The sequence below is a fragment of the Pteropus vampyrus genome, unplaced genomic scaffold (assembly GCF_000151845.1).
Source record: "Pteropus vampyrus isolate Shadow unplaced genomic scaffold, Pvam_2.0 Scaffold19, whole genome shotgun sequence".
NCBI lineage: Eukaryota > Metazoa > Chordata > Mammalia > Chiroptera > Pteropodidae > Pteropus > Pteropus vampyrus.
In genome coordinates, this window is record NW_011888800.1 from 13,118,337 (window position 1) to 13,136,697 (window position 18,361).

At 36.7% G+C, this 18,361-nt stretch overlaps 1 protein-coding gene across 2 annotated transcripts in view; it reads left to right on the top strand.

Annotated features, from left to right (window-relative positions):
• GALK2 (galactokinase 2) overlaps window positions 1-18,361 on the top strand; it is a 97,673-nt gene that overhangs the window by 44,659 nt on the left and 34,653 nt on the right. For both annotated transcript variants that reach the window (XM_023527837.1, XM_023527836.1), the window contains 2 exons: window positions 11,612-11,710; window positions 13,195-13,347. In XM_023527837.1, the coding sequence (XP_023383605.1) occupies window positions 11,672-11,710; window positions 13,195-13,347 (192 nt within the window). In that variant the 5' untranslated portion in view covers window positions 11,612-11,671. The remainder of the gene's footprint in view (window positions 1-11,611; window positions 11,711-13,194; window positions 13,348-18,361) is intronic.

Genomic DNA, 18,361 nt, shown 5'->3' on the forward strand with positions numbered 1-18,361 from the left:
GAAATAATACATTTATGGAACATTTTAGTGAAGTCAGTAGGCAATGAATAATATGTGCATATACAAATGATTTAATAATATTTTATCTAGGTATTCTTAAAATAAATGACAAGAAAAATGATATTTTACAAATTTTCTTTGGTTACTGAATATACCAGATGCTTTAGAAATGCTGTTGGAGATTGTTTAGAATTTGGATGAATGGATATAACTTCTTAATTTTAATAGTAACAGAATTGGTAAGGGATCAGAACACAGGAAAGTAACTTGACCTGATCATAAAGACTGAAGGATGGAATTAAAAGAAGCTGATTTCAGTTTAGCATTCCACAGTGTGGTATGGTGGGAAGAGCATGGCTTCTGGAGTCAGTGAGAGCTCAGACTCCGAGCTCATACGCTCAAGAGCTGTGTGATCTTGAACATTACATAGTCTCTCTGAACCTGTTTGTTTGTCTATAAAATTGGAATAATATTTACCCAATAAAGTTGTTGTGAAGATTAATGTATACAAAGTACAGGGCCTAAGTCTTAATAAGTGGCAGTGATCATTATTGTCATCATCATCACATAATGATGATGATGATAATAGTAATAACAATGTATAATTCTCATTCCAATTAGCAGAAGGTAGATTTTCTCAGCAGGTGAGGCATTCTGGATCACTGGAAAATGATTAGGCTAGTTTCACTGGAAGCCTTTTTATTTTCCTTCTAACTCTGAGATTCAGGTATACCACGAACCCCAAATTGGTAAGCATAATAAAAAGAACTTTACTTTTCATTCCTTTATTCAATAATGTTTATCGAACCAGGCAGTGTTCTGGAACTGGGGCTAGAGCAATGAGGTAGACAAGGAGCTTATAATCTAGAAGTGAGAGACAAATACAAGAAACAAATAAGTGGGCAATATACTTTCACATAAGGTTAATCTATAAGGAGAATGGAGTCCAGCAATGATAAAGAATGACTTGTGGAAAGGCTACTTTAGGTTATGTAATTAGTACATAATTAAAGTAAGAGAAATGAAGAAGAGAAAAAAAAATTACCAATTAAAATGATTACCAGTTGTTAGTAAAACTGAGTATTATTGTGGGTAGCAATAACATGAGGATGTAGGAAGTGACATTTATGCTGAAGTATATTATTAAACATTTAACTAGTAGTTATTTTGAACCTTCTTTGGATAAAGTCAGTCTTGCTATTTTGCAAAATTTTCCTCTTGAGGAAATTGGTAATACTTTTTGGATGCAGTCTTGCTGATTCTGCTATTAAAGAACCATCTATAGGTGCAGAGAGCCATGGTAGAGTGGGATACTTCAAGGCCCGGGCAGGTGGGCTTCTCTCCCCCTTCTGTGGGATGTCTAAGGTTAGGTGAAAGTGGAGTCAGTAGGCAGCCCTCAAGGGCAGCCTTTTATCTTTCTGGATTGGATTTTCTAGTAGATTTCCAAACTTTGCTTCATCATGTTTCCTTCCCCATTTTTTGATTTCAGTTGAAGCAGAACACAGGAGACAGGTGTGTTGGCCTCATCCGTCTAGGGAATCATAGATGGTCATTATTAGACAATAGCCTTAACATTCAAGAAAAATCAAAATCAAAGAGGAAAAACTGTACCTATTGAGTTTTCCAGCCAAATTATTGCTTAGCATTTTAAAGATCCTACCTCACTATAAAATACTGGATTGTGAAGCTACTGGGGCTAGCCTATCGAAGTCCTAGACCTTTGACACTGGTTTGAATTAGGGGTTGTAAATACTGCCAGTTGCCTCAAATTAGCAAATTTTTATTATCAAATCCTATTATGTTGTCCAGTGTGATAAATTTATGCTTTTTAACCCTTATTTCACAACTCATCATATTTCTCTAGTTATCATTTTACTGTTATATGCCAAGATATCCCACGATAAATGGCTGAAATGAGTAATGTAAAAGCCAAAGTTCCTATTATTTATCTTTTTAAATTTATTCAAAAATAAATCTTTTAAAGAATAAAACTTTTCAGAGAAGAAAGGATTTATTTTTTGGGTGTCTGAATGGCAAAGTGAACATACGCTAAGGTTTTGTTTCACATATGTAGACTATTCAACTGTCGGGTTGGCAATTCGACATGTTAATTTACCCTGTAATTAAATTATTCCCCATGGAATATCATAACTTCTTGGGAGCAATACTGGGAGCAGGAGTGGGGAACCCCATTACATTTTGTTTCTTATAATGAACTGGGAAAGTTCCTTAGATTTATTTTCTAGCAACTCAGGTTATGCTGTTACCACTCAGTTGCTCTGCTTTGTTTCAGTACCAATGTGATCTTACTAAGGACAACACAAAAGTAGGTTAGCTTTTTTTTTGGGTATCGCTTTCAAATGATAGATTTTAATGCGTGCCACCCAGGTTACTCTTTGACCAATATGTTGATTTAATTCTTTTAAACATGCAAATAAAATATAATTGTTTCAAAGATCTTGGGCAACATCCCACATAAGAAGACTTTCTGGGCTATTAACCAGTTGTTAATTTTGATTGTGTTTATTTCAATCAAGTGGAAGCGAGGCCCTGTGGAACTTTATGTGTGGTCATCAAAGCCCATAATCTCCTATAATTTAAGTTACAGAGAAGTTAAAATTGGTCGTGACTCCTGTGGTTACAAGGGCAGCCAGAAAATATCTGATTAATGTTTCTTCTTGTGATAAAATTGCATTATTGCTTTGTAAAATATCTGCAGAAATTCAAGTGATTGATAAAATTTAAACTTAAAAAAATTAAATATAAATTTATTTACATGCTATAAAGAGCTCTACAGTGTAAAGAGATAAAAGTGCTCCTTTTTAGTTTCATAATTTAAGTTGTACTTGTTTATTTTCATGACTTAAAGTATTTTGTCAGATTTACAAATATTTAATTCTTCAAATAAGATTGCTATGGTTAAGAAAAGTCAATGATAAAGCAAAAAATTTATTAGAAAAAAATTTTAAATGCCAGTTTCCTTTAGGAATAATTCACGGAAACCTGTGTTTTAATATAAGATGCCTTATATTTAGAAGTTTTCATTTATGTGCTTCAATTTTTTTGGATAAAATTATAAAGTATAATAAATTGTTACTTATTAACAACAGTGTTAAATGTCACATACATAATTAGATGGATTGTTAATGAAGCACTGTTTTCCCTCAATCTTCTATTATGGAAAATTTCAAATGTATAGAAAAAGGACAAGAAAAGACCATGAACATGCATATGTCTTTCACCTAGATTTTCATAAACATTTTGCCACAAATGTTTTCTCTTTTTTCTACTCTTTTTCTTGAAACATTTGAGAATTAATTGCAGATATTATTGACACAGTACTATTACCTAATATACAGTTCATATTAAAATTTCCTAATTGTCCCAAATAATATCCTTTCTTTTTCCATTTTTTTCTTTTTTCTTATCCAGTCATTGCATTTAAGTGTCACATTTCCTTCAGTTTATTTTATTCTAGAACAGTGCTCAAGATTTTTGTCTGTTGTGACAGTAACATTTTCGAAGTGTTTAGATCAACTTTTTTTGATTAAATTTTCTCAATTTGAATTTGTCAGAATTTGCCTTATTAATAAATTAAGATTAACTTTTTTCTCCCCAGCAATACTACATAGATGATGGTCCTGCCCAGCGAATCAAATCATGTGATTTCTGTCTATTCCATTATTTAAAAAAATTTTCTTTTTGGTTTGTTTTTTGTAGACATGTAACATTATATTAGTTTCAGGTATACAACATAATGATTCAATATTTATATATATTGTGAAAAGATAAAAAAGTATTTTAATACATAGAGACAGACGGAGATGTGCTGCTTATCCAAAAGAATAATTTAGTTTAGGTACGTGATATAAATTCCCTTTTATAAAGCTGAGCTTTTTGTTAATAGTTAAGAAATATTTTAAAAAGTGGAAATAGATACTGTAATGTATTTAGTTTGTCTTCCATTGTGTGTTTTAATAAATACGACACTCAATGCATATTTGTTGAATGAAAATACTAATGAATTAAAAATCACAAATTCTTAAGGAATTAAAATTCTTCATTGTTGAACTGCTATTTAAGTCTTTTTATGTTCTCCTTCATTGTTTTGTTTAGGAAACAAAATGTACTAAGCCTGGAATAAACTGTTTGAGATGTCTAACATAAAAATAACCCAAGCAAATGTAATTTTAAACTGTAACTGTGTATATAGGGTCACATTATTTCACTTGCAGTCACTCAGGGTTTGTATATATCATATTTCAGTGTAATGACATGGTCAGCCTCCAAAGAAAATACCAGGCAACATAATTTGGTTTAACTAACAAATATTTACATGTCTCTGTATCTCTAATTATTGTAATCTTTTAAGGGGTTTATGCTACACAGGCTTAATTCTTTAAAGCTTTATGTTAGGTTAAAAGAGGTTGATCAGTAGTATGTCAAAGTGTAAAAACGATACTGGCAGCCCATCTAGATAAATGTTGGATTTAAGCCAGAGCTTCTGCAGAGAACAGGTGGACTTAAGAGTGGCCTGACATGGGGAGACGCCTGCTTGTCATGTGCATGCTTTCATATTTTTATTGACCTTTTTTTCTTCCCAGGTGGGTGGTGTTGACAGAAGTCAGGGTGGTCATTTGATCTTTTAGGTTTCTCTAGTCATCTGGTTGGTACATTATAGGAGAGATAAGATAAACAGTGCTGTCCTTTGCATGTGAGGTTGATGCCTTATCTATAGGAGGCAGACAGTTAGTTGTGTTGTTGTCTACTGAACCATCCACATGTGTTTGTTCACTGAGTACCATGTCATTGGTGTGTGTTTGTGAGATAGCCAACTGGATCCGGGTTAAATCTAATTGAGAAACTGTTTAATGCACCCTCCAATCTTGATTAAAGCTCCCTTGCCTAAGGACCACAATATAACCTCTAACTTCACTATAGTGCTTCTCACTTTGTATTGCAAAGATGTTTCCCTCTAGACTATGGTGAGGTCTTCAAGCATAGAGACTATCCAGTTTGTAATCTTTGGATCCCCAGTGTCCAGTCTGATGCTTAACTGAAATGAGGAAAAAGCATGATCTCATTTGCAGTATGATTACTTGCTAGTGATAACGTAAATTATTATTTGGGCTTTTACTTAGTATAACCACTTGAGATTCAATCAATTTTACAGCTAAACTTAAACCAGAAGTTTTATTTATTTATCTACATTTATTGAAAGGCTATTATGTTCCAGGTAGGGCTGATCAACCAATATCTATCTTCTCCTGTGGTTGACGTCTCTTCTGAGTAGTTGGAGTCTATGCCACACCGGTTGTTGAAAATGTAGCTCATCCCTCGTTCCAGGTATTTGTGTTAGGTGCTGGGGTCCTCCTAGTTGCTAATAGGCTTTGTATGTCATATACATGAAAACATGTTCCATAAATCCAAACATGTGAATTAGTAGAGTTGTCATAGCAATGGTACTAGTAAAGAATGCCCCCTTGGGCCCCAACTTGAATTTTCTGAATTTTATCCCCTGCCTCTTATATTCTCAGGCAAAGGAGTTATTACATTGGGAGGTGTTCAAGGAACAAAAGAGGCAAGGGAACTATAACACATATTTGGCTACAGAAAATGGAGGTGTTTTTAAAGGTGCAGATCTCTTTCGATGCATATGGAAACATTTCCTTTATATCTAACTTTATTCTTCATACTTGTGTAAAGTCTCGTGGTCTCTTTGCTTTTTTTTCTGTTTCCTAGTTTTCGCTCCACTGGAGAAAGGAGGTAGGTATTATATAGCTGTTATAAAGTAGTAAAGTGAGAGTTTTCACTTGTTGACCAGAACTTTAAGGTCTATTACATATTTTCCAATTGAAGTGTCGTAGTTAAAATTTATAAGAATTGACAGAAAGTAATTGCAGTCAGAATACAGTTTACAAGTGTGAATTTTTAGTCCTAAGGGCTAGTTTGTGAGCTGCAGGTTCCTAGAGCCATCAACAGAAGGCTCTAGGTGAAAAAAGTATTTTTAATAATCTAGGTTTTTTCCTGATTTCATACAGAATGATTATAGATTCCATGAAAGTTATTTTTCTTATTATAAAAGCAATGCATTCTCATTATAGAATACTGAAGGAATTTAAAAGTAGGTTAAGAAATTAACTTAAATTAAAAATAATCCATAATATTAACAACTTAAGATTGGACTCATTGTCACCTTGAGTATTGTGATGAAAATAAAATCTTTGTACCTTTTAAAAATACTACAGTTCAAGGGACCTATATTTAGTGCATATGTTAATTCAATTGGAAAATTATAGAATGTCTGCTTTGTGCTAGGTACTTTCTCAGGCTCTGGGGATAGAGTAGTGACTACAACAAAGTATTTGCTCTCATGGAGCTTACATTTAATTGGGGGGAAACAAAAATAAATGAAAAGATAACATAAGATGGTAAAACCTTGAAAAAGAACAAAGGAGGGTGTGAGATGGAGAGTGGCAGGTGTTATTAATATATTTTAGGGATGTGAGAGAAAGTCTGTAGATAAGGTGACATTTGAGCAGAGCAGGAGCGTTTCAGACTGAGGAAATGGTAGGTAGGAAGGTCCTCAGGCTGGATTGCCAATAATTATAGCCAGCATTTGTTGTGCACTAATTATATAGTAGCCTTTTAAAATCCTTACAACTCAGTGAAGTGGGTAATTATTACAACTCTTATTTTGGAGATGAGGGAACTTATATGCTTTAACCACTGTGTTATACTGATAAGTGCTGTGATAGAGCCGAGAGTTAGAGTGTGTAACTCAGTTCTAGGAGGCCATGAAAATTTCCCAGAGGAGTCGCTGCTTGAATTTAGTCTCGGAGAAAGAGCAATTAGCCACAGATAAGATGAGAAGAGTATAGACATTTTGGTCTCATCTCTCCCCGTGCTGTATCCCTAGAACCTATAACAGTTCCTTACCCACAGTCAGCACTCAGTACATTCAAATGTTTGTTGAATGAATGCAAGTGAAACAGCATTTTCAAAGACAGAGGCATTGAGAGCATGGGATATTCAGGAAACTGGAATTAGTTTACTTTGACAGGAGCATGGACTATGTGATAAAAGCAGCAGGTGCTTATAGTAGATGAAATAAACAGAGGTCAGATCATAAGTCTGTTTTTAGTAACAGGCAATGGGGCACTTATTTTTGCAGCACATATATACTAAAAATTGATAACCTATAGAGGAGATGATTGTGGAGGCTGGGAAAGGATAAAATGCAATTGTGCAAATAGTTCCATATATTTTTTAACTCAATAGAACAGAATGTTTAAAATTGTTTGGATGTTTGAATATTCTTTGGGCTTCTGTGAAGACAAAATATTTTTGAGTGCAAATGTGTGTTATAAAGACTCTTGCTTGCAAGGAAAAAAACACTCAAGAGGTGTGTTCCAGAATATAAATGTGGATTTATCAGTTCCCCTTTGCTGTGTAATAAACCCTTTCAAAAAAGCGGCTTAAAACAACCATTTGGACTGGATTTAGTTTGATAGTGCTTTTGCTTGTCTTGGCTGGGCTCATTCACAGATCTGCTCTCAACTGCTGGTCAGCTAGGCAGTGCTGCTTCTGGGTTGGCTGGTAGTCAGCTAGATGATGGAGCAACTGGGCAACATGTCTCTCACCATCCACCAGGCTAGCCCAGGCTTGTTCAAGTAGAGATCTCAAACTTCCAAGAACAGCAGGAGGGCAAGCTCCCATGTACAAGTGCTTTTCAAGTCTCTCTTTGTGTCGCATTTGCCACATATCCCATTGGTCAACACAGGTTACTTTCCAGATTCAAGAAGTGGAAAAATAGATTTCACCTTTTCATGGGAAGAGCTCCAAAGTCACATTGAAAGGATGGAAATAGGGAGTGGAAGGACTTGTGACTATTTTGCAATCTAGGATAGTGGATACAGCTGGGTTTCAGGAGTGACCAGAAACCTAAATGTTGTTAGGTCTATGCCTTGCTTTCTTTTCTTTTTCTTTTTCTTTCAGAGTCCATGTCACAAGTAACCTTATTTATTTATATATTTACTTATTTATCTATATTTTTATTATTAGTTTGGTTAGACATTTATATAGTTTATAAAACGATCCCACGATTGCTCTTTCTCTCTTCTGGCTCTACACCTCGCCATTACATTAATGCTGACTGCATTCCCTGTGCCATGCTCCCCATCCCTGTGACCATCTATCAACTACTAATCTGTACTTCTTTAACCCTTCACCCCTTTCTTCTAGCCCCTTGCTTTCTTGTTGCTTGTCTGTTTCATTCTCTATCTTCAGATCAGCTTCCTCTACTTCTCTGTTCTTCATGGTAAAAAACGACTGCTGATGGCTTCTAAGATCATATGGAATAGATCCAGATACCCCCAAACTGACTCTCTCTTTCTCTTTCCCTTGGAGAAAGGAATCTAAAAGGGACTCTGGTTAGTTTTCCCTTAGTAAGGTGCATGCACCCCGAAATCTGTGAACTGTGGTGGGCTGGGTGGGTTGGTATTTGTATGAGTGAGTTGGAGATGAGGTATTACAGCGTGTGAATTTGGCATTCAAGAGCTATATTGCTATAACATTGTGGTAGGAGAGTGGAACAGGAGGAGTGAAAAGGAGGGGAAAGGGGGCAGTGTCCCCCCAAAATGATAGAGATGGGGAGGGGATGGCTTGACATACATCTCATAAAGTTTCATTACACTGAGTTTCGTAAATAATGTGGTAGCTTCAGGGAACTTAGAGTGTTGATTGGGACCTTGGGGGAAGAGGGGTATAAACTATTTTTCTTACAACACTTCTGACACCAAATGTGTGGTTTCTGCTGACACCAACCAATTCTGCTCTCCACATACAAACTGGGTGTCCTACAGTTCAGTTTAGTTCAGTTCAGTTCAGTCAATTCAATTCAATTCATTTCTGACACTACCTGGAGTTAGCATCAGATCCATGTTAAGAACTCAGTCCTGCCAGACTGGCCTCACTTCATATGTCAGTTGCAAGTCCCAGACTGTCACCTGTACTTCTTACTAACCAGCTATAAATTCAGGGGTTCCCACAATCCCCTCCCCAGTTTCAATAATTTGCTAGCATGTCTCACAAAACTCAGGAAATCTCGTTACTTACCATTACCAGTTTATTATTAACAATAAAAGCATAGAATATTCCAGAATGCTTTGAAGAGCTAAAACTTCAGCTGTAGAAATAAGTAATATATCCTCCCCAAATAAGTCAAAAGAAAGACTCACGAAGTGAAGAGGGAAAGTAAGCAGAGCTGCCATCCAAGGCTCAGCTGGTCAGGGCAGCGGCTGATGTTGCAGACTACAGTTTGGTCTAATAGCAGAGAGCCCGCTGTCCTCCTTGCAAAGCAACCAGGGCCCACCCTTACTGGTATGTCTTGGAGATCATTGTCTTTTCCTCCTCTTCTCTCCTACCACCTCCCGTTAGACAATGTTCACATCTCTTGTTCCATGTGGTGGCACTGTGTAAAGTGGATGTGTTTTGTAACATTACCTGACAGGTCAGGCACATCTCCACTATTCTTTTAACTATTCCTTCTAGCATATGGTTACTGGACCTCCTTGCCCTGCTTCTTAGAATGTATTCGTGTTTATCATTGTCCCTTTTAACATGAGTATTCCACCTGACCCCTGTCATGTCTCATTTTTTCTTTTTACTTGTACCAAGTGCATATTTACTTCCTTTTGAGAAAAATTCTAGAAATTATATGACCAAGAATATTTATTCAGTAAGATTAGTAAATTAGAAATAGAGAATCAGGGCAAAGGAAAGAAGAATAAAAACACACCAGCTGTTAACTATTTGACATAATTGTTTTGTTTAATTTTATTTACTGAGATTTCTGGAAGCCAAAGTGAAAAGGAAAACATAGTAAGTTATATAGGTCTTGTGATCAGAATAGAGAAATTATTCCAGTTCTTCAGAAAAGGCAATGTTTTCTATGGGAGTACTAAGTTCTAAAGAGCATTTCTCACATAGATTCTTTACAGCACACAAAACATAATGAAAATGATTTTTCCAGAAGCCTGAAAACAAGTGCAAACTGACGTTCATGTGACTATTTCTTACAGTGACCTTCAGTAGATGCTCTTGGCATAATATTTGAGCATAACTCAGTAAAATCAATTTATTTGCCTTGTAACAACTCTTTTAACACTCTCTTCTATTTCCTGACCCTAAATATTCTTTCCACTTCAAGTCAAAATCTTCGTGAGTTGAATATTGTATAAAACCCCTTTTCTTAGGCAAACATGTACACTGAGTTGGATTTGGTTGATTTAGATCATGATTCATGGGAGTTATTTTTTTTTCCTTTGGTTTGAGTTCATTTCTGTACAATTAGAATCATATTGACAAAATTAACAGTTGTTAATTTGAACAATTATGATTATGCTGGAGTTAATTATCTAATGGCCCCCTCTTCTTTACCCTCTTCCTGAGAGTCCAAATTGGTTAATAGTCAGGTTTCCTGCAGTTAGGACATGGGGTGAGGGGAGGGGTCAGGGTGGAAGCAGGACTGTGCTGCTCAAAACTCTATATGAAGACCTCTCTCTCAGGGAGTAGTTGTGTCCCTCTGACCACGGGAAGGGACTTGCAGTTCCAGGACACACTTGCCAAACCACAGAGATCGCAGGCCTGTTGCCCATCCATTATTATCATCATTATCTAACATTTTTTAAAAGTTAGAGCCAAAATAAATGATTTGCCAGCCAAGGGAGCAACACGAGCCTTTACCACAGGTGTTGGAGGCCCCTTTGGTATTTAGTAGCAGTGACTTGGGTCATATACTTGTCTGATTTCATTAATCTGGCCAGGCTTGCCTCCTGCTGTCTTCCAACTCTTTTTTTTTTTTTTTTGGCAATTCTCTCTCACTTCCATCCTCATCCCAATAATATGTGTTTGCTGTCTTTCCTTCCTTCCTTCCTTCCTTCCTTCCTTCCTTCCTTCCTTCCTTCCTTCCTTCCTTCCTTCCTTCCTTTCTTTCTTTCTTCTTTTTTTAGAATTTAAACATAAAAGGGATTGAATTAATTGTGCTAATGAGATATAAAAATATTCAAAGAAGGCTTTTGGGGTTCCTGAATTTTGGTTTCCTGGTACATCCCCAAAACTCTGCTCCTCTTGAGAATAAAGAATAATATTATGGTAAAAGCATAGAGCCAAGACTCTGAGTTCAAATCCTGCCTCTGCCACTTATCTGCTGAAGGATCTTGGGCAATTTATTTAACCTCTCTATGCTTCAGTTTCTTCATTATAAAATGCAGTTAGTAATAAAAACCTCCCTCATGGATTCGAAATTTGATAGTACATGCAAAGTGATTAGAACAGTGTCTGATTCAATGTGTTAGCTGCTATTATTATTATTAGGCTGCAGAAATCAGTCCATATCTCATTCCATCACATAGCAGGCATTAATCGATCTTGGTATGTTTTCCTATTGAGCAGAATGGTAGTCTTGGAAGTCTTGCTAACACAGTGCTCTAGGCAACTACTATCAATTTGTCACAGTTTGCACTAGAATTCAAACCTGTCATGCCTGGAGAATGAATGACAAATAGACTATGACTGTACTCACAGTGCAAATCAATTTTTACTTTTCCAGGTGGAACTTGCAGAAATCTGTGCCAAGAGTGAGCGTTATATTGGCACCGAAGGAGGAGGGATGGACCAGTCCATATCATTTCTTGCAGAAGAAGGAACGGTAGGTGGCATTGAACTATTTGGAAATATTAACTAGTAAAAGTTCACACAGAGAAGAAGGCTAGGAGGTTCCCAACATGCTTTGTTTCCTGCAGGCTATTCTATTAGGCTCTATTTTCCTGTGGTATTTCTCAACTCCTTTGTAATTCAAAGCTACCACCAGTTCACCTCTGTTTCCTGTTGATCACCTCTCCCTTAAGCTGTCAAAATCATACCTCAAGCTTTTTTTCTCTTGTGTCTAGGTTTTTTCCCCTTTATATTCATTTTTAGGATGAGAATTTTCAGCCCCCAAGTTATATTGAGACCTCCTTTCCTGCTCTTGTCCCAAGTCACTTCATCTCATGCCATTTTCATAATCTCGTGTTGGTTTTAAACCCAAATGTTAGTTTTCTTACCACACATATTCACAACCCCTCTTTTTATAATTTACTCTTTGGTATCATTTTTCTCTGTCAACATTTTTGGGGCTTCAGTGGTGGGGGGAAGAATGTTGACAGTAAGCCAGGAATGAATTCCTTAGCTGGATACCACTTCCCCTTGGCTATCAGCTCCCTTAGGCAGAGCAGCGGTTTGGATTGTTGGCCATAAACTGCTCATTTCCAAAGTAGAAGCAGACATTTCTCTAAAATCTTTTCTTAGTTTTTCATCAGATTCCTGCAGGCTTGGCTATTTTCCCAGAATACCTGGATTTCTTCTTATTAAGAATATTTGTTGTTGATTCCCCTAAGCCAAAGACATGAGGCATGAGGAAATTTGGTTTAATGCTAAGAATATACTCTGAGTATTTTGGAGGAGACCTGACAAGCAGACATGATAGCAAAGAGTCTTGATGTTACTGTAAGTTAGATATAGAGTGAACAAAGTCCAGATTCTTTGGGCTTGCGAAGCACTTCATAATCCAACCCCTGGTTTACCTCTCCTACCCACCCTTTCACTACTCCTAACCCCTCAAACTCTAAGCTCCAGCACATTTCAACACCCAGACTTCTATTAATACCTCATAATGTTTTTGCCTCTCAACTTATATATGCTCTCCCCTTTTCTTGACATCCTATTTGGGTTACCCTAGTAGGGTAACCCTCTGGTTACCCTACTTTTGCTTATCCATTAAGATTCAGTTTAGATTTCTGTTTTTTCAAAGGAGCCTACACTAGGCTCTATCTAATCAGGTGCTCCAACGATGTGTCTGTATAGCACCCTGTGTTTTGCTACCATAGTCATACAACCCAAAGATGTATTTGTCTACTTGACTGCCTTTCCCACTGGATTGTAAGCTCTATGAGGGCAGGGAGAGTGTCTGTCTTGTTCACTGTTATATCTTCAGTGCCTAGTACAGTCCTGGAAATCAATAAACAATATTTAAATGAATGAATGCATGATTGCATTTTGGGGAAAAATTTTATTAAGATAAATAAATGCTTAGATGATTAAACATTTTCTGAATTCTAATACATCATATCTCACCTGTCATTTTTCTTCCAATAGGCCAAGTTGATAGAATTTAGTCCTCTGAGGGCAACGGATGTGAAACTCCCAAGTGAAGCAGTGTTTGTGATTGCCAACAGTTGTGTGGAAATGAATAAGGCAGCAACTTCCCATTTCAACATCAGGGTGATGGAGTGCCGGCTGGCTGCAAAGGTATGAACTTGGCAAACTAGTGAAACTTGAAGTAGGCTTTCTCTTGTTCTTTTTTGCTTTGTTCCCGATTACTTTGTCTCTTTGCCCAAAATTTAGGGAAACGTTCTGACTGCAGCAACATTCAAACTGCTCTTTGGGTACAGAGCCATCTGATTCTAAACTCAGGAGATACATAAGCCTATAGTGTGCCCTGCAACCTCTAGCTATTGAGAAGCTATAAGAATTTAAAAGTTGAGTCTTCTAGGGTGGTACTGGGGAGAAGAAGACAGTTTATATATGTAAAGCACAGGCCATGGTGATGCCGGATGGGGCGAATCTCTCCGAGTGGGGATTCAAACCCTATGCCTGCTGAGAGAAGGTCCTGGGCTCTGCACAGAAAAGAATTCAAGAGCAAGCCACAATTAAAGACAGAGGAAAGTTTGTTAAAGAGGGAATGATGCTCCATAGACAGAGCATGGTCTTCTCGCAGAGTCAGAGAATGAGACCCTGAGTGATTGAGGAATTGGGTTTATATCTGTTTCTTAATTTCTACGATAAATTACTGATTATAGGAAGTAAAGAATGGAATGAATGGTTGGGTTTGTCTTTAACTTGTGCAAGGTACAGCATAAAGTCTTTGTTTTCCTGTTCTCCTTTCGTGGTATGGGGAAGCATAAAAGTTCAGGTAAGCAGTTGTTAGTAATCTCAGCAGGTATCTTCTTTTGTTCTGTAAGTTCCTGTGGTCTTGCCATATGGCTGATCGACCAGGTTTCCATGTCTAGCAGTACCTAGCAGGCTCTGAATAAATACCCAGTTTGATATTTAGTTAATTTGTGTAGTTCTCATGCTTCTTCCCAATATTAATGGATTAGGTCTATGGGTGGATTAAGATAGTTGGAGGTGATTGATGGGAAGTGGCCACAGCTTTTCTTGTTTCTTCAACAAAAGTGATGGCAGCCTCAACCTTTGGTCCTCTCAGGTACTCCATTTTTGTATTGGGCCATCACTGGTTACTCTGAAAATACAGGCTTGGTGTAACCCCTCTGTGCCTAAAGGACTTGTACAGTCTACTAGAGAAACACAGACCAGAAAGGAGTCTTGCCAGTTCTTTGTTCCACAGTTTAGAAGACTTTTGCCAGTCAAGCCTCAAATCTATGTAGGAAGTTTTGATTGAATACCTGTTGTACACTTAGCAGCATGAAGGTATACAAAAAGATACAGAACATAATAATAGAGAGATTAGAGAGTTATGGGGATGTGAAATAGGAAATGGTTAGTATGTGATTGGGTGGTATGTAATCAGGTGTTCTAAAAAGTGACATAAAAATTAAATAATATGGAGGATCCAGGAAGGCACATGATATGATATGACTGGAAAGTTGAAGAGAACTCAGTCTGGGCCTTGGGGGTTTGGAATCTGGGTCAGGAGCGCCACTGTGCTCGCTCCCATTCATTCCTCAAACAGCAGTTAGAATCATGGTTAAAAATTTAAATCTGATGAGGTAATTCCCCTGCTTACCACTTTTCAAAAGCTTTCCGTTGCTTTGGAATAAAGTAAAAAGTCATTATCACAACCTGGAGAGCCCTGGCAAGATCTCCTCTCTCAGCATCTCCCACCCCATCACACTCTAGCTGTCTTGCTCATTCTTACCTCAGGGACTTGTACATGCCCAGAACACTCTTCCCTCAGTCCTCTTTGAAGTCTTAGCCTAAAAGTCTCTCAGGGGAACTTTCCTTGACTTTCTTATTCCTAGGCTAAGGTAGGGCTCCCTTCATATTTGCTTCTCAGTTATGATAATATTACAATTACTTAGTGTCTGTCTGTCTCCTTCTGATTCGATTTTACCTGAGAATCAAGACTGTGTCCATCTTACAGCCTCAATGCCTGGCATAGTGCTTAGGCTAAAGTAGACACGGTGTAAATATTTGTTGGATAAATCAGTGACTAATCTCTGTGTTACTTGCCCTGTCATATTTATTTTGCTCAATTTCACAATTTTTTACAAGTGTATATTGTTTGCCCAGCACTGGACTAGCTACCATGGAGATGTGTAGGGTATAGTTCTCCCTCATAACTGATTTAACACTTCACTCTTTACTCTCACCCCCTAAAGTAATGAAGTTAAGGAGAGTGGAGATATGATGAGCCAGAAAAATAAGAGCTTTTTTTCCTGGAAAATTTTGGGGTCAAACATTTTTTTTTAAATCATGATTTAATTGTTTTAAATTTGGAATTTACTCATTCAGATAATTTCTAAAAAGTATGTAAAAGAAATGTTTTAATATTAAACTATACATAGTATTTACTTAATACATAGATGAGCAGACATAGTACAGTAATCTTTTAAATATCAAGGCTTTAGTGAACTTTTTTTTTTCCTTTAGGACAAGCTTTCTTTTTTGGGAGTTGGAAGAAATTAATGTCTTATTTGTCTGAGGGTCTATTCTTGTCGACTTTTTATTTTGAGATCGATGAGTAAGTGTTGCCTTCCTGAGGAGACCTCAAACACACACAACATTGTTTTCAAAGTTTTATCACGAAATTGATATCTTCTACAAGATTCACACATGGGCTAAAACAAGTATGAGACGTGAAATGGCTTCACGTTGTGACTACTGTCTTCCAAAGGTACAAGAAGAAAGTGAGGAATAAAATTGTAATGCTGAAACTCTATAGTAAAAGTCGTCAGGATAGGGGTCAACTATGAAAAGGGTATCCTTCTTGAAAGCAGTAGCTGAAACCCTAGTTCACTGCAGAACCTTCTGTTCTTGAGGATGCCTTCTGAGTGTAACTGTATAACTCCATATCTGTGTTAGGGATACTTTGGCCAGCAAAATTTGGCATCTGAATTTGGCTTTTCGCCATACTCCTCACAATTGGTATTATTTTATATTAATTATATTAAACACTTTGTTTTAAATACTCTGAAATTTTCTCTCTTTTAAAATATGGAAGAAAGAAAAATAACTATTAAAATGGAGAATGTCTTCTCATTCATGTTGTTGCAAATCACTAGAGTTCAAGGTTATGTACAAAAGGGAAATAAAGATAAAAATTGCTAATATGGACTACACACATAGAGCTTGATATTAAGATTGTACTTTTGCCTCGGAATATAGGCTGGAATTCTACCAAGCATATTTTCCTTACAATATGGTTTCATTTTTCTACTTTCGGTAACATATGATTGAATAGAATTTTTGTTTGGAAATAAGATCGTTAAACCAGGAAATAAACTCCCATATAAAAAGGTAAAGAAGCTTATCTTAATTTGGACAAGCTTTCTGTCTTCAGACAATAAAAACAAAGGGTCAGTGGAGAAATAACTAATCAGAATAGTTTTAAAAATGAGACTGATTCGATAGAGCTCCACATGGCAATATTGCAATGAATAACATATTTTTCCTCTCCTTCTATCTTTCCAATATCCTTTTTTGAAAATGAGTGCCTTTTGTATCTTCTTAGTACAGGGAAGTACACTAAATCAATAAAGATGATTTTTCTTTGTTTTGCTTTAATGTTGATAGTTTCTTCTTTCTTTAAAATTTTATGTAAGTATAGTTGGTATACAATATTACATTAGTTATATTAATTTCAGGTGTACAATATAGGGATTCGACATTTTTATACCTTACAGTGTGATCACCTCACTAATTCTAATAATCATCTGTCACTGTGCAAACTTATCACAGTATTATTAACTTTCAGTTTTACACGTCCCCTCCCTCTCCCCCCCCCACCCCATATCCCCTCCCTTCTGTTAACTCTCTTTGGTCTTTGTCTTCTATTCTTAAATCTTCATTCTCTTCCTCTCTCTTTTTCCTCCCCATTTTCTCTTTCTACCAGCTTCCAAACTTATTGATGTAGATTCATTAAAAGTTAGAGTCTTGTAGAGCCATTTGAACTAAAATTAAAAGCATTTCAAAGCAAACTCAATAGAGATTTATATTATTACTTGCGTAAGTGATACTTTTAAGTGAAGCACATTTTTATGTTCTTAAATTAACAAAGTGGCCAGAAATCTTTAATGAGTACAAAATTTTTTATATTTTACATGTACTCAGTGGCAATATTTTATGTCTGTAAAAGAGAGTATCCCTTAATTATATTGAGGGATAAAATGGGTGATACTGATAATAAATATGGGAAATCGAAAAAGGAAGAGAAATTTAACTGTTGCTTTTTGCATACCCTGAGTTCCTTGTGGCAACATGTGAAGCAGTGAAGGAGAGTTTCATGTGGTCCTTTGACACTTCAGGAAAAATTTACAGTGAGATTCCTTACAGAGCCTGTTTGGTCAGGAGCTATCACACACCAGTTTTTAGCTCTTGCCACTTAGTGGTCAATATGGAACTTATTCTCTGGTGATAGAATGTGACAAGTGGGCATAATATTCTCAGGGCGTTGGCAGTTTCCATGAATTTGAGTGGAGAAGAACCAAATACTCGAGAATGGGGCCGGTTTCACTCAGCCTGTTGATTGAGTTGAGCATACTCTGCCAAGATTCTAGTGTGGAGTATTCTCAAAATGGTGAGTCCAAGCTGCAGGGCAGAGGACATACATATTAGGGAATAGAGTTGATATGTTTAGTGGGACCAGATTGTGGCAGGGCCTTCAGTGCTGTGCTAAGGATCACTCAGGCTTGGTCCTGGAAGCACTGAGAGCCACAAATGTTAGCAAGGTATTTTAGAAATATTAATCTGGCAGCAGGAACTTTTGCCTTGATTGAAGACAAGTAGGTCTTAAAGTGTCTGTGAGGATGGGCTAAAAAGGGAGGGAGATAAGAAAAGCTATGACTGGACTACTAAAGGGTCGGGTATAAGGCTCTCGGTGATTGAGTTTCTGTATTCCTATTGGCATAAATGTCATTACTTTGAGGAAGTTTCCCCTGACAACCTTTCCCACTTCCATTATGTTGAATGTCCTTTTATATGCTCTTACCACATCCTGTATTTTTCCATTATAGCAGCTTATCACAGTTGGATTAAATTCTTCACTGTGCAATTATTATTTAAATGTCTCCTTAAGTAGACT